Here is a 25,945-nt window from a genome sequence, read left to right as displayed (position 1 = left end):
TCTGCCCTGGTCCAGTTCTCGTGGCTGGGGATGATGGAAGCCTGGTTCAGCACGCCTTCCTTTCCCTTGGCTCCTTGGGGCTGGGGAGGATGGGCGCTGAATGCAACAGCACTGTGGAAACTCCCAACGGCACAACCACTCCTCTTGTGGACGGGGATGATGGGTTTTCCAATGTTCCTTCTCTCCTTCTATCATATGAGGCAACATATGAACCATGGGATGCTGGCAACGCAGCACCTAGCAGCTATGGATGATGGGCCTTTGCCTTGCACGGGGCTGTGGGACAGCCCAGTTCCAGCTGAGGATGATGGGCCCTATAGGAGGCTATGAGACACTCCCAGCTGCAGCTGGGGATGATGGATCCCTTGCCCTGCACAGCTCCGGCTGGGGATGACGGACCCCTTGCCCTGCACAGCTCCAGCTGGGGATGATGGACCCTTGCCCTGCACAGCTCCGGCTGTGGGACAGCCCAGTTCCAGCTGAGGATGATGGGCCCTATAGGAGGCTATGAGACACTCCCAGCTGCAGCTGGGGATGATGGATCCCTTGCCCTGCACAGCTCCAGTTGGGGATGATGGACCCCTTGCCCTGCACAGCTCCGGCTGGGGATGATGGACCCCTTACCCTGCACAACTCCGGCTGGAGATGATGGACCCCTTGCCTTGCACAGCTCCGGCTGGGGATGATGGATCCCTTGCCTTGCACAGCTCCGGCTGGGGATGATGGACCCCCTTGCCTTGCACAGCTCCGTCTGGGGATGATGGACCCCTTGCCCTGCACAGCTCCGTCTGGGGATGATGGACCCCTTGCCCTCCACGCAGCGCTTAATCTCCTCCATTCTAACCCCCAACCGGGCCACGTGCGCAGCGGAGGGCGTGGCCCTCCCGCGGCCAGGGGGCGTGGCTAAGGGCGCGGCCCCGCCCCGCGCTCGCCTCCGCCTTCTCCACAACCGGCCAAGATGGCGTCGCTCTCGCTGCAAGAGGCCTCGATGCCGGCGACCGGTGGCTTCTCCTTCCACAACACCGCCCGGTGAGGCCGGGGAAGCGGCGGGGAGCCGGGCGGGGAGGCCCGAGGAAGCCGGCCGGAGGAGCCGGAGGGGCCCAGGAGGCCGCGGCGGAGCCCCCTCAAGCCGCGTCGGGCTCGGCCAAGGCGGCCGTGACTCAGGAGCCGGGCTCCGCGCGGGCCAAGCCGGCCCGGAGCGGAACGGACGCCCGGCTGCCGCTTCCTCCCGTCCTGGGAAACCCCCCTTTTCCGCTCCCCGGGCGGGTTGTGCCGGTTCCCGGCGACGGACAGGGCCAGCGCTTCTCCGGGCCCGCTGGGAACTACTCCTCCCAGAAGCCCCGGCCCTTGGGGTCCCACGCTGAAGCATGCTGGGAGTTGGAGTCCCGGAAGAGAAGGGGCGCCTCTGGACAGCCAGCGGAGATGGGGGGGCGGGATCGCAGCCTGGTTTGGGGTGGGTGGGATGCGAGGATCTCCCCTCCCCTCCAAAACCAGCCCCTCCTTGGGTTGCACCCTGTTTTTCAGCCCCAGGTGGGGAGGGGGGTGAAGGAAACCCCCCCATCCATCTGTCAAGAAGGGGGGGGGGGTGATACAAGTAATTCCTTTTCGATATAACCTGAATATCCTAATTCTTGTATTGAATTTGTATAACCTGCACATGATTTTACAACTGGGGGGCTGGAGGGCCCACCTCTCCCCCATGCCTGGAAACTTGTCACCTCTTGGAGAAAGAGAAGAAGCGGCCATAAAAAATTCCAGCTTCAAAAGAAGAAGAATCTTATCTCAACTGCATTCCCAGAAAAAAACAACAAACCAAATTAACATGTTGTTTCTTTGTATTGACGAAATCCACACCGGACTAAGGGGAGGGGCTGTAACTCCCTTTATCTAAGCTGCATGCCTGGAAGGATATCAGATCCTGCTTGGAAGGTGGACCGTCTGTCTTCCTTTTCACTAAAGTTCATTTACTTTTCAAAAGTTCGTTCTGATCCCTCTAATCCTTACACCATCCATGATCTGGGGATGCGGGCAGGGGCTCCTCTCATGTTGGCTTCTCTTCCGCTTGCAGGAATGCCCAGCTGGAATCGGACGGGGCCCAGAAGGGTCTTCGGCTGCCTGCCGCTCGCAAGACGGGCACCACCATTGCCGGCGTGGTGTACAAGGTAAGGCCGAGGTGGCGGCTCTCAAGGAAGATGGCCCTCGGGGTTCCGTGCCAAAGGTGCAGCCTGAACCCGTCTTTCTCGCCCTCCCCCAGGATGGTATCGTGCTGGGCGCAGACACCCGTGCCACCGAAGGGATGGTGGTTGCCGACAAGAACTGTGACAAGATCCATTTCATCGCTCCCAACATCTAGTAAGTCTGCTTGGTCCCGAATCGAGGCGGGGAAGGGCTGGGGTTTGTGCATCGGGCCTCCTAGTCGAAGGAGAAGATGCGCGTGAATTGTGAATTGTGTGGCAATCAGCATGCGCTTGGGTGTTACGTAAAGCGAGTGTCACTTCTGCCATTTTCGGCTTGGCGCTGTCAGGTTCCCAAGTGATGAAACCCATTGAAAAAGAAAAAGAGCAAAGTCCCATCTTCCAAAGCAATTTCTTTTCTTTAGGAAAGCATCAAATTCAGAGGTGGGTATTCAGAAGGTTCTGACCAGTTCTGGAGAACTGGTAGCGGAAATTTTGAGTAGTTCGGAGAACCGGCAAATACCACCTTTGATTGGAGATTTTACAGTATCCTTCCCCTGCCACACCCATAGAACCAGTAGTAAAAAAAAAATGAATCCCACCACTGATCAAATTGTCAAAGTCTGTTGTAATTCTGGATCCGACACAACCTGGAATTATACCACATAATATTGGAAATTAGAAGCAACCCTCAAAAGTCACCTTCCCCAATAGAAGTAAATCAACGTTTGCCTGGTGTCTTCAATCTCCAGGTCTCAGCAGGGCCCGCTTTTGTCCCCCCATAACCAGCACAGGGAAAGAAAGAAAAAGAATATAGAATAAAGCTAAATGAAATGGCTATGCATATGTCAATTTTGGGCTTGACAGGTACCTAACATCAAAGGTTAGGAGGGAGGGAGCATGGAGGGGGGGAACAAATGGGCAATAATGTATGGAGATGTGGTGGGAAATAGGAAGGGGGTGTGGAAATGACAGCTTGATGAAGACCAGAGAAGCACGGAACCATCTTGTGTCAGCATTCAAAGCCACGCACCCTGCCCCAAACATCTCATGGATTCTCAAAACTACTCTCTTAGATAGATAGATTAACAGAGTTGGAAGGGACCTTGTAGGTCATGTAGTCCAACCCCCCACTCCGCCCAAGCAGGAGACCCTACACCATTTCTGACAGATGGCAGTCCAGTCTCTTCTTGAAAGCTTCCAAGGAGGAAGCTCCCACAACTTCTGAAGGCAAAAGCTGTTCCACTGGTTGGTTGGTCTCACTCATTCTCAGTGGAAGGATTGAAAGCAGGAGAGAGTTACTCCGTCATCATGTCTAGGGCTGGCAATCTCCCCCCGCCCCCCCCCCCAAAAAAAAATGGGAGGGGGGACCGGCAGGGTTGGGGGAGAGAAATACCTGCGTGAGTCAAATAAATAATATAAAACTTATCTTCTCCTATGTGGCTCTTCGTTGGCTGAAGATTAACTGGTCACGCAGGGAGGGCTGGGATGAGGGGGAAAAATTGTAAATTTTCCTGCGGGAAACTTAGATCTAGTGTGGCTTTGCCGCCACCAGTAACCTTTAATAAAAGAACCTATCACTTCACTCAAAAGGAGTCGAGGGTCTTTCTTTCCAGGCTGGGCAGGTCTGACAGTGAGGTTCCTTGGAGTGGAAGAGGCTGATCAGTTTCAGAGTGACTCAAGAGATGCTGTTTTACTCTTGCAGCTGCTGTGGGGCCGGAACGGCTGCGGACACCGAAATGACCACCCAAATGATCTCTTCGAACATGGAGCTTCACTCCCTTTCGACTGGCCGGCTTCCGAGAGTTGTGACGGCCAATCGGATGCTGAAGCAGATGCTTTTCAGGTACCTCATTGTTGTCTGGGTGGGATTGTTAGTGGGCGAGAAGGGTTCCCTCCACACCTTTCAGAGGCGAAGGGAGGGAGGAGTGAAAACATTCAAGATGGCAACTGAGCACAATTTATGCGGGGAGGAAAATTAGAATAAAATAGAACAGAGAATAGAACAGAGAACAGAACAGAATTCGTTATTGACCAAGTGTGATTGGACACACAAGGAATTTGTCTTGATGCAAATGCTCTCAGTTGTACATAAAAGAAAAGATACATTCATCAAGAGTCAAGAATAATCAGGTACGACACTTAATGATAGTCATAGGGTACCATAAGCAATCAAATCATACTAGGAAACAGTCCATATAAATCGTAAGGATACAAGCGACAAAGTTACAGTCCTACAGTCACAAGTGGGAGGGGATGGATGATAGGAGTGATGAGAAGATTAATAGTGATAGTAGTGCAGACTTTGTAAATAGTTGGGCAGTTTTGAGGAATTGTTTAGCAGAATGATGGCCTTCGGGGAAGAAACTCCCCTTGTGTCTCATTGTTCTGGTGTGCAGGTCTCTATAGTGTCGTTTTGAGGGAAGGAGTTGAAACAGTTTATGTCTAGGATGTGAGGGGTCTGTAGATATTTTCACAGCCCTCTTTTTGACTCGTGCAGTATACAGGTCCCCCATGGAAGGCAGGTTGGTAGTCATTGTTTTTTTCTGCAGTCCTAACTATCCTCTGAAGTCTGTGTCTGCCCTGTTGGGTTGCAGAACCGAACCAGACAGTTGCATAGAGGTGCAGGTATCCCCGCTGTGATGTTTCTTTGTTGATTTTCTTGCGCTCCAGGTACCAGGGATACATTGGTGCAGCTTTGGTTCTCGGTGGGGTGGATGTCACTGGGTCTCACCTCTACAGCATCTATCCTCACGGCTCGACCGACAAGCTGCCGTACGTCACGATGGGTGAGTCGCACTCTTGCACACAACTCAGTTGAGGTGTCTGCACTGCCCACTAGTGGGGGACCCAGAGCATTTAATTCCCTCCACTCCCCCTTCCGATGATTCAGCTAATAGGGCAGAAAAAGAAAGCGAAATTCTTGGCTGCTTTAATGGTGCCTTTGATCCCCTCTGGAGACTCTTGAAAAGAATTGGAGGGAGAAGCTGCAAAGAGGGATCTCCTCCCTCTGAAAAAGGAGTCGTTTTATCTTCCAGGGGAGGAAAAAAACCAAAACAAATTGTAGGCCAGCTCTCTAAAAACGCCCTAAGTCCTAAGGAGAAAGTGAAAGAATACAGGTAGTCTCCACTTACGCTCACAACTGGGCCCAAAATTCATGTTAATTATCAATAACTCAGAATTACTAAGTGAATTTTGCCCCATTTTATGACCTGCCTTACCGTCATAAATATGAGTCAGTTGCCAAGCGGCTGAATTTTGATTACGTGACCCTGTGGATGCTGCTGCAATGGTCATCAGTGCGGGGAAAAACTGACCATGAGTCACTGTTTTTTCAGTGCCGATGTAAGTTTGAATGGTCACTAAATGAACTGTTGTAAGTTCGAGGACTACCTGTATGTGAAGAGCATTTCAATTTCCTTAATTGGGCCCTTCATAGATTCCTGAGCTGAGAAGTTTCTTTTTAATGCCTTTTTCCCCCCACTGAATTAAATGGATGCAAGAGACGGTGGTAAATGTAGCCATTTGCTTGTGTATTTCTCTGAGCTTGGATCCCCGAATTCAACTCACCTTTGGGTTATCCTTCGTTTCTTTAAAAAGCGTTGCCCAAGTGAGCACCAAGAAAATGCCAGAAAAAAACTCGGAAATATGATCAGAAATAATATATCCCAGTTAATGATGATTGGATAATGGAATTGAATTGAATAGGAATAGGAATAGAAAGGAATAGGATAGGGTAGTATAGAATAGATTATTGGCCAAATGTTATTGGACACACAAGGAATTTGTAAAATACATTCATCAAGAATCATAAGATACAACACTTAGTCATAAGATACTAAATAAGCAATCAAATCATACTCGGAAACGAAAACAATATAAATCGTAAAGATACAAGCAACAAGGTTATAGTCATAGGTAGGAGGAGATAGGTAATAGAGAAGAAGATAGAGAAGAAGAATAGGGATAGAACAGAACAGAATAGAATAGAATAAGGAAAGAATAGAATAAGGAAGAAAGGAATGGAATGGAATAGAATAGAATAAGGAATGGAATTAGAATAGAGTAGAATAGAATAGAATAGAATAGAATAGAATAGAATAGAATAGAATTCAATTCTTTATTGGCCAAGTGTGATTGGGCACCCAAGGAATTTGTCTTCGATGCATAAGCTGTCAGTGTACATAAAAGCTGTAAGTGATAAATCATGATCATAATTGTCATAAATACATTCATCAAGAATCCTAAGATGCAACACTTAGTGATAGTCATAGGATATTAAACAAGCAATCAAAATCATACTAGGAAACAAAAACAATTATAAATTGTAAAGATACAAGCAACCAGGTTATAGTCATAAGTAGAAAAGGAAATAGGTAAAAGGAAAGATGAGAAGAATAACAGTAGTGCAGACGTTGCAAATAGTTGGACGGTGTTGAGGGAATTATTTGTTTAGCAGAGTGATGGCGTTCTGGGAAAAACTCCCCTTGTGTCTAGTTGTTCTGGTGTGCAGGGCTCTATAGCGTCGTTTTGAGGGTTGGAGTTGAAACAGTTTATGTCCAGGATGTGAGAGGTCTGTAAATATTTTCACATTTTAATTTTAATTTTAATGGGATGATGGACTATTTTCCACCTATCGCCTTGTGCAAAACTCAGATTTTGTTTGGACAAAAAGTCTACCAGCCCAAACCGGGGTGCTAATAGTTTCCATACAGACAGTCCTCAAATTACAACAGTTCGTTTAGTGTGACCACTCAAAGTTGCAACGGCACCGGAAAAAAAAGGCTACTCACGACCGTTTTTCCCACACTTATGACCGTTGCAGCCTCCCCCATGGCCATGTGATCAAAACTCAGGTGCAGCATCCCTCTGGGTGTGTGTGTGTGTGTGTGTGTGTCATGTGATTTCCCCTTTTGCGACCTTCCGACAAGCAAAGGCCATGAAGTAAGCCTTAACAACGGTAAAGATTCGCTGAACAACCGTGGCAGGGACGGTCATAAAAGGAAGGCAAAACTCACTTAGCAACTTGTCTCGCTTAGCCACCGAGATTTTTGTGGCTCAGTTGTGGCCATAAGTCGAGGATCAAGGGGGAACCCCAGGCATCTGAGGATCTGAGGTTGAATCGAGCGAGACCATATTCAGGCCAATAGATGGTGCCATGCTACCCTACAAATGTATATTGCATTATTTATTCTGTGCATAAAAATCTTTCTCCATCACCACCACCACCACCCCTCGTTTCTGAAAAAAAAATGCTATTATAGGATTTATGATGTAATATTCTATCCCGCCTCTTATGCGCATTAACATAAAAGATGAAATTGGATTAATATTTATAAATGTTGCCCTGAAACATATAAATTATTAAGCCACTGAACCATAAATTACCTTGTTCTGTGTGTGTGTCTGTGTGTTTCTGGGAGACGAGTGTACATAGTGAGTGATTAGTGAACTAAAACAGCAAAAATCTTGTCTGCTGGGCACTGGGGTCTTTTTTTTTTTTTTAATTTGGTTTTGTTTGCTCTGGAACACGAGTATCTTAACAAATATTCTTCCCTGAACCTTGCAAAAGAAAACAGACCATTGAGGAGGATTCTCAGGAAGACACCAGCCTCTCCTCCTCCTCTTAGGAACTCCCGTTGTGTCCCTTTGCCTCTTTCCATCCAGCCGTGCAAATCCCTTTTCCTTCTGTTTTCTATTCCTCTTTAAGGAAGAAAAAGTGAGGTCTTGTAAGATCTGAGCAGAACGTCTTCAGGGTCGGTGTGTTCACTTCCCGCCCTGTCACACGTGCAAAAGTCAGATTTTGCTAGGACGAAATCTACCGGCCCCAACCAGTTTGCCAACATAAACGTTGAAGCTAGACTGTGAAGTTTCTCTGTGTGATATATGTGTGTGTGTGTTGGAGGGGTATAGGCATAAGGGTTATCACCTGAGAGCTGAAGGCAACAGAATTTCATTTTAATGGATGCTGATTTGTGTACATTTAAAGTGGTAATAAAGTTCTGTTCTACTCTACTCTTCCCCTACCCCTATTGTATTCCTATTCCTATTCCCTTCCATATTCGGTTCTACTCTACTCTACTCTATTCCATAATATTCTTTCCTATTCCTATTCTATTCTATTCCTATTCTACTCTACTTTACTCTTCCCCTACCCCCACTCTACTCTTCCCCTACTCCTATTCTATTCCTATTTCCTTCCATATTCTATTCTACTCTACTCTGCTCTATTCCTATTCTATTCCTATTCTATTCCTATTCTATCCTATTCTATTCTAGTCTACTCTACTCTTCCCCTATTCTATTCTTATTCCCTTCTGTGTTCTGTTCTGTTCTGTTCTACTCTTCCCCTACACATATTCTATTGTATTCCTATTCCTATTCCCTTCCATATTCTATTCTATTCTGTTCTGTTCTATTGTATTCTGTTCTATTGTATTCTATTCCTATTCCTGTTCTATCCTACTCTACTCTACTCTACTCTACTCTTCCCCTGCCCCTATTCTATTCTATTCCTGTTCCCTTCCATATTCTATTCTATTCTACTCTACTCTACTCCATAATATTCTTTCCTATCCCTATCCCTATTCGATTCTATTCCTATTCTATCCTACTCTACTCTACACTTCCCCTACCCCTATTCTATTCTATTCCTATTCCCTTCCATATTCTGCTCTACTCTACTCTACTCTACTCCTATTCCTATTCCTATTCCTATTCTATTCTTATTCTTATTCCTATTCTTATTCTATCCTATACTATTCTACTCTAGGCTACTCTACTCTTCCCCTATTCTATTCTATTCCTGTTCCCTTCTGTGTTCTGTTCTGTTCTACTCTACTCTATTCTAATTCTCTGTTCTAATCTATTCATAATTTTCATACAGTTAGCCTTTGATTAACAACAGTTCATTTAGTGACAGTTCAAAGTTACAATGGCACTGAAAAAAGTGTCTTACGATCAGTTTTCACACTTACGACCTTGTGGCATCCCCAAATCACATGATCAAAGTTCAGGACTCTTGGCAATTGACTCACCTTTACGATGGTTACAGTGCCCCGAGCTCACACGGTCATCTTTTGCAACCTTTTTACAAGCCAAACCAAGGGGGAATGCCACATTCACTTCCCAGCCGTGTTGTTTAACTTATCAACTGCAGTGATTCACTATAACAACTGTGGCAAGAAAGGTCGTAAAACGGGGCCAAATTCACCTAAATAATCTCACTGAGCGATAGAAATTCTGGGCTCAATTGTCGTAAGTTGAGGACCATGTATATTAGTGCATCTCTCTCTCTCTCTCTCTCTCTCTCTCTCTCTCTGCGTGGCTGTTTTTGACAAAGATCACTATAACAGATTTGGGAAAGGGACCTTGGAGGTCATCTAGTCCAGAGGTTGCCAACCTTTTGGACCTCAGGGACCACCAAACTCATATTTTTAAATCCCGTGGACCAGAGACCCTGGGAAAATCCCTAAAAAAATCTGCAGGAAAATTCCCCACCCCGTTTTCCTACCGATCGATCGTTCTTTATTTGGGATCGCAGGATGCCGTCTCCAGCTCCGTTCTCAGGGGGAGAGAGAGAGACTTTTGGCTTCATGCAAGGAAAGCAGCAGAAGCAGCAGAAGTCTTTCTCTCTCTCTCCCAAACTCCACCAGAAATGAGTCTTTGCAGCCTCTTGGAGCAGGAGGCCTTGCAGGGTTCCAAAGACTCATTTCTGGCGGAGTTTGGGGGAGAGAAAGGAAGACTTTGGCTGCTTTCCTTGCGTGCAGCCAAAAGCAGAAGAAGAAAGAAGCGGAAAGAAGCAGCCCGGTGGCCAGGCCAGGCGCGTGGGGCGAGTGGGGCAAGTCCTCCCCTCCGTCCTTCCCCCCCTCCCCTCACTACCTTGTGTTGTTCGCAATGCAAGCGATGCAAGCCTTGTGTTCCCGCGCAGCCTGGATTAATTGCTTTGGGGGGAGGGTGACATTTCTCTGCGGACCACCAACATTTTCTCGCGGACCACCAGTGGTCCCCTGCAGGGTTTTTCAATCTCAGCCAACTTTTAAGGCCTGTGGACTTCCAACTCCCAGAATTCCCCAGCCAACAAGAATTCAGAGAGTTGAAGTCCACACATCTTAAAATTGCTGAAGTTGAGAAATATTGGGTTAAAGCCTTAAAAAAAAATATGGAATGGCACCTGGAAAAGGGATTGAGATCAGCTAGGATAACCATCCCAGTGACGGCCTTAATTCATTGTAGCCCAGCCCTGATGGGGGATTCTTGAAATGGATCCAGAATTCCTGGAGAATTACAGGTTGGGAAGGACTTTTTCCTCCTCTGCCTCCAGATTCTCAGATTCCTTGCTCATTGCTGACCTTCTGGGAAATGATGTAGAATGTCCCTTTTTTTTTTTTTTTTTGAAGCAAAAAACATTTAAGAGACCAGGTCTATTGATTTTTTAAAAACCTATTTTTTGAAAAGGCTTCCAAGCATTCGTGCTGCTCTTTTATGGTTTTGCTCCAAACAAGTATAGTTTGTTTAAAGAGTTTAGATTCGAACGGTGTTGTGGATCATTGGTTTTGTTTTGAGGAATGCTGACTCAAACTCCCCAAGGAGGAAAAGAAAAATGCTGCTTTTTAAAGACGACGTTTGAAAGCATTCGCCAAAGCTCGTCCCAGCTCGTTTTAAAAAACGGGAGGCTGTTGTGTTCCCAAATGGTCTTTGAGTTTTAGAATCTCTGGGAAGAGTGCCTTTGGGTGATCCATACAACATGAAACCGAAAAGAAGTCTGCAGGCATTGATTGAGAAACCTGGCTATTTATTTCCAGGATCTGCGGAAAATTCAGTACCGCAGAGAGCAATCTCACAGCAAAATTAATGTCTTGTTATCTCAGCTTTGTTGTTGAGTTTGGCCAGGAAAATCCTTCTATTCCCAGATTTGGTATCGGTTTCTTTAAAGAGCCAGCATCCTTTAGTGTCTTCAGAGTATTGGAAATTTAGGTAGTAAATGCATCAGGTTCTTTGTTAAAAGGACATCTCCCTAGAAGTTGTTCCAGAACTGAGGGGAACAGGTTCATATCTGCAAAATAATGGAAGCTGCTTCCCATCTTCTTAACACTGTTGTTGTCAGCTGTTAGACTTGGGGTGCTGATAGGTTATATGCTGAAATATACAACCAATGTCCCAAATGTGCTTTTTATCCCCCCCAGTTTTTCAAAAGGCAACTGGACTTTGTTTTTTTCCTTGAAGACATTTTGCTTCTCATCCAAGGAGCTGGAGAACTGAAGAAGCTTCCCGGGTGAGAAGCAAAACATCTTCAAGGAAAAAAAATCAAGTCCAGTTTCCTTCTGAAGAACTGAAGAAGCTTCTTGGATGAGAAGCGAAACCTCTTCAAGGAAAAAACCAAGTCCAGTTTCCTTCTGAAGAACTGAAGAAGCTTCTTGGATGAGAAGCGAAACCTCTTCAAGGAAAAACCAAGTCCAGTTTCCTTCTGAAGAACTGAAGAAGCTTCCCGGTGAGAAGCGAAACCTCTTCAAGGAAAAAACCAAGTCCAGTTTCCTTCTGAAGAACTGAAGAAGCTTCTTGGATGAGAAGCGAAACCTCTTCAAGGAAAAAACCAAGTCCAGTTTCCTTCTGAAGAACTGAAGAAGCTTCTTGGATGAGAAGCGAAACCTCTTCAAGGAAAAACCAAGTCCAGTTTCCTTCTGAAGAACTGAAGAAGCTTCTTGGATGAGAAGCGAAACCTCTTCAAGGAAAAAACCAAGTCCAGTTTCCTTCTGAAGAACTGAAGAAGCTTCCCGGTGAGAAGCGAAACCTCTTCAAGGAAAAAACCAAGTCCAGTTTCCTTCTGAAGAACTGAAGAAGCTTCTTGGATGAGAAGCGAAACCTCTTCAAGGAAAAAACCAAGTCCAGTTTCCTTCTGAAGAACTGAAGAAGCTTCTTGGATGAGAAGCGAAACCTCTTCAAGGAAAAAACCAAGTCCAGTTTCCTTCTGAAGAACTGAAGAAGCTTCTTGGATGAGAAGCGAAACCTCTTCAAGGGAAAACCAAGTCCAGTTTCCTTCTGAAGAACTGAAGAAGCTTCTTGGATGAGAAGCGAAACCTCTTCAAGGAAAAAACCAAGTCCAGTTTCCTTCTGAAGAACTGAAGAAGCTTCTTGGATGAGAAGCGAAACCTCTTCAAGGGAAAACCAAGTCCAGTTTCCTTCTGAAGAGCTGAAGAAGCTTCTTGGATGAGAAGCGAAACATCTTCAAGGAAAAAACCAAGTCCAATTGCCTTCTGAAAAAAAAAAAAAAAACCACCTTTGAGGGCAACCAGGACTTGAATGACTGAGAATCTCCCATAGACATTTACACAACTACACAACAAGTGTTTTATTTAAATCCTTGGTAGATGCGTGGGAGACACTTATTTTTTGTTGACACAGAGGCAGTGAGGGTCACCGTTGGTGGTTCAGAGGGATTGCCTTTTGTGTAAACCTGAAAATCTTTGACATACCAGGCATCTGTGCCAGGAGACGCCAAATGCCACACGTACAGATCTCTGCTAATGATTTTCCAGCATCCGAGAAGCAGGATGCTAATTGCCTGCTTTCTTTCGCATGCTTGCAAACCGTCAAGGCGCCCAGCGTGCGTTCTTATCCCTCGCTAGGTCGGCTGAGCGAACGGGCATCCAAACCCCATGCCTCGGCGAGGAGAGCGGCGTGCCCTTTCTCGGAACGGAGCTTAAAACCTACTTCGGTGCTTACCCAGGAGTGAAAACATCAAATTAAGGGGTTTTTATGCTGACAAAGGATAAATGTAGATTTCAGCAAACGAGGCAAGATCGGGCCCGATGGCGGGCTTGCCTAGCCAAGCTCCTGGCCACAGCTCGGTAATGAAATGCATGCATAAAATTACGGGGCTTTGGAAGTCTGGATTTGAGGGCCTCGGGAAGCAAAGCGAGAGTCTCTCTCCGGTGGCGCTCAGCCCTGGTCTCTGGGCACTTCCCAAGTCGTTCCATATTCATAAATCTCCCCTTCCTCCATTGGCAGCGGCTGTCCGCGGAAACAGCCAGTGCCACCAGGAGACCGGGGCCTCTCATTCAGCAACTCGAGTGAAAAATGATGCCGATCAATGGGTCTGCAGAGAGCACGGGGATTCTCGTATCGGGGAAGAGCCGAAAATTGAATAACAATGAGGCCGGGTGAAGAAGTGCCTTGTCAGGGGCTCTTGACACTGATGGATTAGACACATCGGAGGAGCGGGGTGGCTCTTTCCCCCCAGCACGTGGACACTGCCGTAAAGAGGTTCCGGGGAGCTTGAGGGCAGGGTGGTTGCCTTGTTTTTGAGGGGGTGGGGACGAGGAAATCCAGTTCTCTTTAAGTGGCTCTCCCTCCAAAAAGAGATTTTTCCCAAGGGGCTGTAGAGATTTCAGGAAGGGGTTTAATGTAGGGGCACGGAAGGATTCAAGGAAGGTTTCTTGGTGAGGAAGCTCATCCCGTTGTCTCTCAAAAGGAGATAACCTTGAATTGGATCCTTCCTTCCTTGCTTCCTTCCTTCCTTCCTTCCTTCCTTCCTCCTACCTACCTACCTACCTTCCTTCCTTCCTTCCTTCCTTCCTTCCTTCCTTCCTTCCTTCCTTCCTTCCTTCCTTCCTTCCTTCCTTCCTACCTACCTACCTTCCTACCTTCCTACCTTCTTTCTACCTACCTTCCTTCTTTCTACCTTCCTTCCTTCCTTCCTACCTACCTACCTACCTACCTACCTTCCTTCCTTCTTCCTTCCTTCCTTTCCTTCCTTCCTTCCTTCCTTCCTTCCTTCCTTCCTTGATCCAAAAGTCACACGGTTGTTCTTCTCCTCTCTCCCCTCCCCCCAAAACCCTGATGACCTTGGGAGCAATTCCACGGACTTGAGGACACAGGTAGAAGGTCCTTCAATCAGTGGCTTCAAACCAGATCAGGCCTCCTCCTGCCTCTTGTGTCCAGCAGAGCATTTTAAGGACGTTCACGGGGTGGACACCCCACGTCTCGCCTCCATCCATTAAGGTGTTGCCCTAAACCACCTCCCCCTGTCTTGCCCTGTCAAGGTGGCTGGGCCAGGTTGCACTTTTTTTTCTACCTGTACAGTGGTCTCTTGTGTTGTTCCCGACACAAATCACCTAGCAATTTTTGCTAATATGTGAATGGAAAAAAAAACAATAGGTGGGAAGTTTGACTTCTGGTTCTTAAATTTTTCCTCTCTCATTCGCTAAAACCTAGCGTATCTTCCCGTTTCTCCCTCCCTTTCCCCATCTTTTTGGGGTTTTTTCAAAAATCTTGCTAAAAGAGATTTTGGGCTGCTTTCTCTTCCCCCATAAACATTATCCCAAGCCCGAATTCCGTCCTCCTTCTCCTTTTAAAGCTTTGGGCCATTGACCTCTCCTAGGGATGTTGCCGTCCCTTTTCTTTAAAAAATAATAATCTTTTCCCCCCCCTGTTTTTCAACGCATCCGTTGGCGGCCAAAACAGACAATCCGTGGCCAAAGGGTGGAAAGATGCTTTGGGGCTCCCCTCCTCTCCCCCCACCAGCTTAGAAACATGGGGTGTTCGGTCCTGTAAAGCCACGACAGCCATGTATAATAGGAGATTCTGTCACATTTCCTGGGGTTACCGTGTTTCTTGATTGGTGTCTGTAAATCTGCTGCCTCTCCCCTTTGAAACTTGATCTATAATTGGGCTCCCTTAAATGCTGGAGAAAAGATAGTCTGCATTTTCTCTGGCAGTGTCACTGTCAGCCACCTGCCTTTTCATTATACATTCAGGAGACGTGATAAAATCAGCGGGTCCCCTCATTTGAAGCTGGTGTAATCGGTGTCTGTTTCTTTCTTTCCTTCTTTCTTTTTTTTCTTTTTGTACTTCAACCATCGAAGTGGTCAAGCGATGTACACAAATCATTTCAAGGGGCTTCAGCCGACCCAGTTAAATAGACAGCGCTATGCAAAACCAGTTAAAAAGTCATAAATGCCACCAAAAAGTCTTCTAATTGGTATAAAAAATTGCGGGCGACTTTGTTTCCCCCCCCCCCTTCTCACACACACACACCCATCGCCAAAAAAACCTCCAGAACAGGCTGAAAAATTGTCCAAGAGGACTTGCACGCAAGGCAGATTAACTTCTGGCGGGGGTTTTTTTTGGGGGGGGGGAGAGGGGGGGAAACGAAGCAGGATTAAGGTGGGTTGAAGGATTGTTTGCCAAGATTTTTTAAAATATGTGTTTGTTGGTGGCATGTGTGGACTTGCTAGAAGAGAGAGGGGGGGCCTTTATTGGACTGTTTTAAAGTTTTCTGGAAGCAGAACCCTGATTGGATGCGTAGTCCGTTCTCATCCAGTGTGTCTTCTCTGTTTTGTGGCTCAAAAGAGCAAAATGTGAAGCTACCTAACTTCAACCTCCTAACCTCTTAGCGGTCCCTGAGTGTCATTTCTTCTGCTGGTGTAAGTGTGTTTAAAGGTTTGTGCTTGTCTCGAAAGCTTCTGACAACGGGTGTCTTAATGCTACCTGCCTGTCAAACCCCAAATCGTGACCCCCCCAGGAAGGACCTCAAACAGAATTTGAAGAACCGCTTCAGATGCTCTGAAGGACTCGGCTGCTCCCGATGGGATTTCGACTCCCTTCCTTCCAAGGAGCCCAAATGGAGCTGAGTTCGGGTTGGAGGTCGTCTCATTTCCCAACGGGGGTTTTGTTTCGGTGCCCCTCCGCTTATCTCAAACTGGAAGATGTGGTCAGAATTGCATCCTCGGCCTTTTTTCTTAATTCTTGGGATTTTGGAAAATGCTCTGGGTTGCCTTGTGAGCAGCACCACGTCAAAGCTACACGGTTCTACCTTTAAACAAGCAAGAACAATACTTCCATTTTTTTAAAAAAACAAAACCTATATTATATAGTTCAGGGTTGTCATCCCTCCTTCTTTTGTATAGATAGATGATGAAGAAGAAGATGGATGGATGGATAGATGGATCGAAGAATGGATGGATGGATATAGATATAGATGATATATAGATGATAGATTAGATAGATATAGATGAGAGAGAGAGAGAAAGAGATAGGATGGATGATGAATGGATATAGATATAGATAATATATAGATGGATGATAGATAGGTTAAATAAATATAGATAATATAATAGAGAGATAGAAATAGGTAATAGAAGATAGATATAGATACATACAGATATAAATATATAGAGATGATAGAATATAGATTGATCGGATGGATGTAGATATAGATAATATATAGATAGATGATAGATTGGATGGATAGATGATGGATATAGGTATAGATAATATATAGATGGATGATAGATAGATTAAATAGATATAGATAATATATAATAGAGATAGATAGATAGATAGATAGATAGATAGATAGATGATAGATAGATAGATAGATATACATATAGATATAAATATATAGATAGATGATATATGGATGGATGGATGGATGATGGATATAGGTATAGATAATATATAGATGGATGATAGATAGGTTAAATAGATATAGATAATATATAATAGAGAGAGAGAGAGAGATACATATAGATATAAATATATAGATAGATGATAGAAGATAGATTGATCGGATGGATGATGAATGGATATAGATATGGATAATATATAGATGATAGATTAGATATAGATAATATAGAGAAATAGAGATAGATAATAGATGATAGATATAGATAATACATAGATGATAGATTAGATATATAGATGATATATAATAGATATAGATAGATGGATGGATAGATAGGATAGATAGATAATTGAAATAATGAGAGAGAAAGATTGAAGAATAAGGGGAAACACTCTACAAACTTATGGTTCTTCTCCTTTGGTATATTTCAGGTTCTGGATCCCTGGCGGCTATGGCGGTCTTCGAGAACAAGTTCAAACCTGACATGGAGGTAAATCCCACTCCCTCCCTCCGAAGACCTTTCTTTGTGTGACTCTGAAAGTCCTATCGGATGGTTTATGGCCACTTTTCCAGCTGATAAGGTAGACAGAATTTCCCAGCGTTGTCGCGAGAAGCAACTTTTGAGCCTTCCAAGCCGAGCCCTTCGGGTTGAAAAGCCTTGATCCTCTCCCCCTCCCCAAATTTGTCACTGGGTGAGAGTGGGGGGGGGGAATGAGGGCTCGAGACCCGCTTTCCATCAAAGCAGATGCAACCCCCCCCCCCACACCCCCGCAGTCGCTAATTGTCAGGCGGTTTGGTTTGGTGCTTCGAGAGAAGGGCAGCAGCCCGTCTACCTTCTAAAGTCCATCACATCACAGGCCAGCGATTCAAAGGCGCACCGTCCCGCACCCTCTGGTTTCAACTTGCAAATTAGCATCTGGAATCTAATTAAGCAAGCTTAATGAAAGCCGCAGCTGAAGATCCGCTGGAAAAAGACAATCAGCCAGCTTTCCCCCTCATTCCCACCCCCAAGTTCCCTCTGATATGTATTCCCTGCTACTGCAGCCGCTGCTCAGCCAAAAGCCGCCTGCATTAAAAGAAATTAGCATTTATTTGAAGGCCAGGAAAGTGTGGGCTTTTTTTTTCTCCCCCCCCTTTCCTTTTTCTTTTCCTTTACACACACACACACACACACACACACACAAAATATCTCCCCTCCCCTTTCTTTGCTATGCCTTTTGGCCTCCCCAGAGAGTCGTGCCACAGCAACCGAGCGCACAATATTTATAAAAAAATCGGTGACAGGCAATAATAACGAATGGAAGAATTTTTTTCCCCCACCCCCTTCCTCTCTTTTTGCTGGAATTTCCCCTCTGTTGAGGGGCTGCCAAGAGCCAGAAAAGGATCAAACCTGGCCTGGCAGCTGGGGTGGCCCACCGGGTGAAAGAGCAGGCTTTGAAAGACGCAGGGCGGTGGGCTTCGCCAAGGCTCGCAGCTCTCGCCAGCCCCTGGCACTCTGCCTCTCTGCAAGATAAGTTGTCGGAGTTTCTGCCTTCTGCCTTGGGCAAGGCTCACACGCCAGCCGGGCCCAGGCTCCCCCCTTCCTCCTCCTCCTCCTCCTCCCACCAAACCTGGAGTTTGAGTACCAAGTGACTTGGCTGGTGCCAAGCCTGACAATCACACGTCCTGAGGCTACCAGGCAGCAAAAACGCCTCCTTCCTTCCTTCCTTCCTTCCTTCCTTCCTTCCTTCCTTCCTTCCTTCCTTCCTTCCTTCCTTCCTTCCTTCCTTCCTTCCTTCCTTCCTTCCTTCCTTCCTCCTTTCCCTTCCCTTCCCTTTCCTTCCCTTTCCTTCCTTCCTACCTTCCTACCTACCTACCTTCCTTCCTTCCCACCTTCCTTCGTTCCTTCCTTCCTTCCTTCCTTCCCCCTTCCCTTCCCTTCCCTTCCCTTTCCTTCCTTCCTACCTTCCTACCTACCTACCTTCCTTCCTTCCCACCTTCCTTCCCTTCCTTCCTTCCTTCCTTCCTTCCTTCCTTCCTTCCCTTCCCTTCCCTTCCTTCCCTTCCCTTCCCTTTCCTTCCTTCCTACCTTCCTACCTACCTACCTTCCTTCCTTCCCACCTTCCTTCGTTCCTTCGTTCCTTCCTACCTACCTCCTTCGTCCTTCCTTCCTACCTAACTTCCTTCCTTCCTTCCTTCCTTCCTACCTACCTACCTACCTTCCTTCCTACCTACCTACCTCCTTCCTTCCTTCCTTCCTTCCTTCCTTCCTACCTACCTACCTACCTACCTTCCTACCTACCTACCTTCCTTCCTTCGTCCTTCCTACCTACCTACCTACCTACCTTCCTACCTTCCTTCCTTCCTTCCTTCCTCCCTCCCTCCCTCCCTCCCAAGATGGAGAAAGAGGGCAGCTCCGGCAGAATGGCGAGACGTTGCCAAAAACGGCAACCTGACTATCCCCACCGCCCTAAAGCTCCCTGGACGCTTGAGAGAGGGAGGCCGCACACCTGCTTGCTGGAAGGCAGAAAGCGCTACCTGGGAGACCCAAGCTTCAGCTTTTGGAGAAAACACACACACACACACGCACACAATATTGGTTGTCTTTCCTCCCTCCAATCCCTGCAGAGGGCCGGCGTCTCTGTTCGTGAAGGCTCCGCTTCGGGGAGCGCTGAGGGTCCTCGCAGCCGCGTGGCCCGAAACCCCTTCCCCAGCAGCTCCCCCCCCCCAAATAATTTTGGAAGGGCCAGCTTGCCTCCTCCATCTCGCTCAAGAGCTGTCAAGCCATCAGTCTCATTTAGGCCGATCCGGGGCTGCCAAGAGACGCCCAGGAAGGGCTGACAAGCCGCATATGAATCCGGCCTTCATTAGTGGCGGGGGCTGATCCCAACGCGCCACCCCACCCCCCCACCCGGTCCCCACCACGGGGCTCAGGTGTTGGGTGTCCTCTGCCTTAATCTCCACAGCTGACACTCGCTGTTTTAATGACTCCGCGGGAAGGAAGGAAGGAAGGGAGAGGCTTGGCGGGAACACAGCCAGGAGACAGCCGAGATCAAGGGAGGCTGTCCGCATTAAGCTGGAGAGCGGCTGCCTTCGGTAATGTACCGCCATTGGCAGCGGGCAGAGCTTAGGCAAATGTTGGAAGGAGTGGGGGGCGTGGATGTATGTGTGTGTGTGTGTGGGGGGACAACACTGCAAGACCCCCTTTGTCCCAAAAAGGAACTGAGTTTTTTTGTCTGTCTGGGTCGATTCTTGCTTTTTGCCTTCATTTTTTTTAGCTTTTTTCCCCTTCGCTAAATTTTCCAAGCAGCTTATTATTAGATATGCACATACATACATACATGCATACATACATACATACAAAAGCAAAATATCACCCACGCCTCATCACAAAATCTCCAGAACCGTAAAGCCAACAAACTTGAAATTTGCCATGTATGTTCGCCTTGGCTTCGAGGGGCTCACACTAAGCAAGGATTTCTTGAAATGACCATCAGAGCATTTAAGAGTATTACCTACATCATCATTATTAACACGCTCTGATGCTAAGGAGTTCTACTCCCCCTCCCCACCTGAGAAGAAATCTCTTCCAAAGGCAAAACACAAGCAGAGGAGAAGAGTTTCGGTTTCGCAGCAGCAGCAAGCAGCTTTAGTCCAGGACAGTTGAGCTAAGCCACGCCCAGGCTCCTTGCTGTCTCCTCCTTGTTCACGCAGCAAAGACTGCTTCAGTTTCCAAACAGCCCTCAACTCTCACACACTGACAGGACGCTAGCCAGATGAATACCCATGGATGCTGGTAGGCAGAGGCAGAATTTTATTCCCCCTCTTATTTTCCTCCCCAAAAACTAAGTTTGATCACCTAGTTTCGTAGTGAAGCACGGGTATCGAGCTAGCGTGTGTGTGTGTACATATACATATACATACATACATATATTCATTCACCTTAACACCTTAACACTAGACCTGGTCATTGTTTTAGAAGCTGCCTCTGCTCCTCTGGCATTGGTCTGACATTTGCACGTCGAACCCCTGCTCTTGTCTCTTGCCCTTTTTTTCTGGAGCTCTCCCCTCCTAGCTGGGAGGTTAGCAGGCTAAGGAGGTGGAAAAAGAAAGATATTCCTGCGCTTGGTTCTAATATTTACATTACTGGAATTTCAACTTCTGCAAGGAGTAAGGATAGAGCTGGAAGGGACCTGGCTGGTCGTCTAGTTCATCCCCTCCGCTCGAAGAGTTGACCTTATACCATCCCAGACATAAATGATTGTCCAATCTGTTCTCCAAATCCTCCAGTGTTGGAGTCTGTAGAGATGCTCCGTCCTCCAGGTCGAGATTGTCCCAAGATTGTTTTTTTGCAGGAGGCAACTGGACTTTCTTTTTAAAGATGTTTCGCTTCTCATCCAAGGAGCTTCTTCAGCTCTGACGGGATGGTGAGGGATGGAAGGATTTATGCTCCTTGCAGACAGCTGGTCGTTTGCATCCTTTTTGAGGGCCGTTGAGGCCACTTGGAGGTGTGTCTGTGTCCTCAGGGTCCACCTGAGTGATGCAAATGATTCCTGTAAGTCTGCCATATTTTTCTGGAAATCCATTCGTGCTCCCCACACCATTCGAAGGGCATTCATCCCAAAGTGAATAGCTAAAGGAGATCCTCCGTCCTCCAGATCATAGGTGTCCCAAAAGTGGTTTTTCAAGAGGTGGTTTTTCTTTGAATAAGTTTCACTTCTCATCCAAGAAGCTACTTCAGCTCTGACTGGATGCTAGTGGGGAATGGAAGGATTTATATTGCATCCTTTTAAAGGGTCCTGGATGCACTTGGAGGTTTATCTTGGTCCTCAGGGTCACCTGAGAGGGTCAAACCTCCTGAAAAAAAAAGCACCTTTGGGAAGCCGTTTCACTGATTAATCGTTCTCACTGTCGGGAAATTTCTTCTTAGTTCTGGGTCACTTCTCTTCTCGATTAGTTTCTATCCGTGCTTTGGAAAATAGTTTGACCCCCCTCCTCATCTTTGTAGGAGCCCCTCAAATATTGGAAGACCGCTATCACGTCTCCCCCCAAATCCTTCTTTTCATTAGACTTTAGACAGACCCAATTCCTCGCAACCGTTCTGTGTGTGTTTTTTAGCCTCCGAAACGAAGGGCTCAACAACCTTGGTCATTTTTGTGACAGTTTGCGCCCTGTGAAAACCCGGGCATTTTTCAGAAAATAATCAGGAACACATGAAATGTACATCCATCTCCTGCAGGGATTGAATAAGACAGTTTGATTGTTTGATTGATAGAAGATAGAAAGGTAGTTTCTTCCCATTAAGTGAGCAAGAGACAAAATCAAAGGAACTGAACCAGGAATTCCAGAATCACACGTTGCTGCCTTGGCAGGTAATTTCCTATAAATTGTTAATGTAAATTCAAGTTAGTAGAGAGGATTTTTTCCCCTCCTCCCACCCTCCCCCCCAAAAAAAAAAAGGAGAGAAGAGAGAGAGAGAGAGAGAGAGAGAGAGAGAGAGAGAGATAAACTGCTGATTAATTCAGTATAGAACTCAATTACAAATTGAAAGAGCCACAGCGGGACTCCCGAACCCTAAAGACAACAGATGTTGAATTGATACTCCAGCATATTTTACACCGGTATGAAATATTAACATGGTTTATTTTTTTTTACTGGTATTGGAGGATAGGAGAAAAGAGAGGTTGAGGTTGCTCGTCTTTTGAAAAGAGCAGAGTTTCTGTCAACTGTTTTAAGTGAGGGCTGTGGAAGATGGGTAGTTTAAGTCTCTCTCTCGAGCAATCTCTTTTAAGCCTTTTTTGTTGGGAAGGTTGTAGCACCTTCATTTCGTAATGTTTGAAGGGAGGAATGCTGAGCCCAGAATCATTGTTTGTTTGTTTGTTTTCATGTTCATAACAACGTTTTGGCATCGACAGATACATATCTATATATCTATATTTGTTTTCTTAAGTTTTCGCGGGTACTTACATGTATGGTATTCAGCTTTGTTCGGGTATTTTCCCACGTCGTTCTAGTTGTGCTTTTAAAGTTGTAGCAACGTTTCGGCAGAATCTCATCTGCCATCATCAGGCTTCTGTATTGTGTTCGTCTGTGAGTCAGACTTTTACTATATCTATATCTATCTACACACACACACACACACACACACAAACACATATATTAATCATCTATTAAGGTCTCTAGCTTGGCTTACCATAATCCTTCACCCTAGTCTTTATATTTATGGTTTAACCACTCATACCATTAATCCCATCTTACATAATATTCGAAGTCGTCTCTGTCTGTCCTTTTCAGTGCGAGCTTATCCATTTCAACGCATTCCAGAACTTTCTGTGTGACTAAACCTTCTGAAGGGATATTAGCTCCTTTCCATTAATTGTGCAAAAGCTATTCTGGCTGCTGACAAAATATGTAATTATAATATATATAATCTGTTTACTATATTGACCTGTAATTATTCCTAGTAGAAGGAGTTCCGCTTTGAATTCAATTTGGTGTTTTAGTAATCTCTTGAAGCCAGTTTATTTTTTATTTTACTCCAATATTTCCTGGTCTCGGGGCATAGCCACCACATATGATAGAAGGTACCATGGATTGCTTTTAATGCGGGGTGAAATGATAATTTCTGTCCCAAATGAGAGAGGGATGAGTGTGGGGGTTTTCTCAGATCATTTAGGAAGCAAGATAGTGTCTCACACAGGTGTGGAATGTCTACCTGTCCAATTTCTGAGAAAAGCACCCCTGTCTGAAGGACTGCTGTACTAGGAGACACAACAGCCTAGCGTTGAAGGGTGGATGTCTGGATGGAGAACCCTCCGTAGCTGTGGACACCACAAAATATCAGCAGGCCAAGTCCCCAAAGGGTGAAGTTTGTGGCAGAATTAAATCTATTTATGTGGGATGTGAAGTGACAGGCATGTCATCTCCACAAGGGAGAAGTCATCGTGTGTTTTGGGGACTCCTTAGCTGCTTGGGGTCATGCAACACTTTCTTGCAAATTTCTTCTCAGTGTGGAACCCTCCCAACCTAAGAAAAATATAGACTAAGTCAATATGAGAGGGCAGAACTCGCCGAGAAATCAGAATAGAAATAGGAATAGAGTAGAACAGTAATGAGAAGAGAAATAGGAGAAGAGAAATAAGAATAAAATAGGAATAGAAGAGAAGAGAAGAGAGAGAAGAGAAATCAGAATAGAAATAGGAATAGAGTAGATTAGTAATTAGAAGAGAAGAGAAATAGGAGAAGAGAAATAAGAATAGAATAGGAATAGAATAGGAATTGGAATAGAAGAGAAATAAGAGAAGAGAAATAAGAATAGAATAGGAATAGAATAGAATAGTAATTAGAAGAAAAATAAGAATAGAATCGAATAGGAGTTAGAAGAGAAGAGAAATAAGAGAAATTAGAATAGAATAGAATAGAATAACAGTTGGAAGGGATCTTGGAGGTCTTCTAGTCCAACCCCTTGCCTAGTCAGGAAATCCTAGACCATTTCAGACAAATGGCTATCCAATCTCTTCTTAAAAACTTCCAGCGTTGGAGCATCCACAACTTCTGGAGGCAAACTGTTCCCCTGGTTAATTGTCCTCACGGCCAGGACATTTCTTCTGAGTTCTAGGTTGCTTCTCTCCTTGTTTAGTTCCCACCCGTAGCTTCTTGTCCTGCCCTCCTTGTCGAAGTTAGTGGGCAACAGGTCTCGGAAAGACCTTCTCACCCAAGTCCAAATGGAAAGAACGGGACTTGAGAAGGTCAAGTCTCCTTCAGGTGGACCCAGGAGAATCTCCTGGGATTCTAGGAGTCTCCAAGAAGGTCTTGCTTAGCTCAACAAGAAAAGCTCAGCCCACGTTAAGACTTCCAAATACCTCTTGGCGAGCTCTCGTTTTAGATCAGCAGAAAGAAACGTGACTCTTGGGGTAACTTCCTTCGATTCTACCTTTCTTTAAAAGGTGGGCAGGTGGGCAGGTGAGGTGGGTTGACTTCCTGCATTCCCCTTTCTAACCTGTTTTATTTTATTTTATTTTATTTTTTGGCCAAAGAAATGACCGAAACGATCTTTGGGAGAAAGAAATGAAATGGGTTTTTTGATTTTTCAGTATCTCTGTCGGGTCGGTTCTCTTTGAGCTTCCCCAGCAGATTTAGCCCTGCCGTCTCAAGTTCCATATTGATCGGCACACAATTTCTCCCGGAAGAGACGGGTATATCCGGCACGATTCTTCCACGCGTTAATTATCCTGCCCTTGGTTTTCAAGAACGATCATTTTCCTGGTCTCAAATCCCCAGCACTTCTCTATAGATTTTTTACGGCTGCTCTGACCTCCTTCACATGGCCCTTTTCCCCCAACCCAGTTATTTCTCTCAGATTCCTGCTTAAAGTAATTTGTCTTTTTATCTCTCCTTTTGCCTTTCTTTATTCTCCTCTTTCTCTTCGCCTCCCACTCCCCCAACCCCAAATCCCCTTCCCCCTCCGGTTTTTTGTAAGTACTTCGAACACCTTCCATTCTTGCCCGTCTGTTTGGGAAAATGTCATAAATAAGGGTTTTTTATTTTTAACCAAGTGGTGGATACAATCCATATCATGGCCGGTGAATTGATAGGCCTTTTTTTCAAAGCCGGAATTGCTTCCAACAGTTTGCATTTAAAGAAAAGAAAAGAAAAGAAAGAAAGAAAGAAAGAAAGGAAGGAAGGAAGGAAGGAAGGAAGGAAGGAAGGAAGGAAGGAAGGAAGGAAGGAAGAAAGAAAAGAGAAGGAAGGAAGGAAGGAAGGAAGGAAGGAAGGAAAAGAAAGAAAGAAGGAAAGAAAAGAAAGAAAGAAGGAAGGAAAGAAAGAGAAAGAAAGAAAGAAAGAAAGAAAGAAAGAAAGAAAGAAAAAGAAAGAAAAAGAAAGAAAAAGAAAGAGAAGGAAGGAAGGAAGGAAGGAAGAAAGAAAGAAAGAAAGAAAGAAGAAAGAAAAGAAAGAAAGAAAGAAAGAAAGAAAGAAAGAAAAGAGAAAGAGAAGGAAGGAAGGAAGGAAAGAAAGAGAGAGAGAGAAAGAGAAGAAAGAAAGAAGAAGAAAGAAAGAAAGAAAGAAAGAAAGAAAGAAAGAAAGAAAGAAAGAAAGAAAGAAAGAGAAAGAATAAATAATGTACAATGATGTGTTCTCAAAGGATTTCATATAAGGAAAAGGCTTCGGAGAAATAGAAGTCCATAACGGGGGAATATTTGTAGCTCAGGATTGAAATGAGGGATCCTTGGTGCTCTCTGAGCTTGGTAGTTTTCTTGTAGATTTTTCATGACCCAAATCAGGTATCATTAACAGATTTGGAAGGGACCTTAGGTCATCTAGTCCAACCCCCCACCCAAGCAGGAGACCAAATCTGACAGGTGGCAGTCCAGTCTCTTCCAGCGATGAA

At 45.6% G+C, this 25,945-nt stretch overlaps 1 protein-coding gene across 1 annotated transcript in view; it reads left to right on the top strand.

Moving 5' to 3' along the window:
- The first annotated feature begins 945 nt into the window (after positions 1 to 945).
- Positions 946 to 25,945, top strand: part of PSMB7 (proteasome 20S subunit beta 7) — a 36,070-nt gene continuing 11,070 nt past the window's right edge. Inside the window, exons 1-6 of the mRNA XM_087944031.1 lie at positions 946 to 1,029; positions 2,069 to 2,162; positions 2,255 to 2,352; positions 3,880 to 4,024; positions 4,852 to 4,963; positions 17,010 to 17,068. Of these exons, the coding sequence (XP_087800157.1) occupies positions 959 to 1,029; positions 2,069 to 2,162; positions 2,255 to 2,352; positions 3,880 to 4,024; positions 4,852 to 4,963; positions 17,010 to 17,068 (579 nt within the window). The 5' untranslated portion in view covers positions 946 to 958. The remainder of the gene's footprint in view (positions 1,030 to 2,068; positions 2,163 to 2,254; positions 2,353 to 3,879; positions 4,025 to 4,851; positions 4,964 to 17,009; positions 17,069 to 25,945) is intronic.

This window comes from Notechis scutatus, chromosome 15 (assembly GCF_049901735.1).
Source record: "Notechis scutatus isolate UNSWTSFEM ecotype Mainland chromosome 15, rNotScu1.2, whole genome shotgun sequence".
NCBI lineage: Eukaryota > Metazoa > Chordata > Lepidosauria > Squamata > Elapidae > Notechis > Notechis scutatus.
This window is presented reverse-complemented; position numbering and strand designations above follow the sequence as displayed.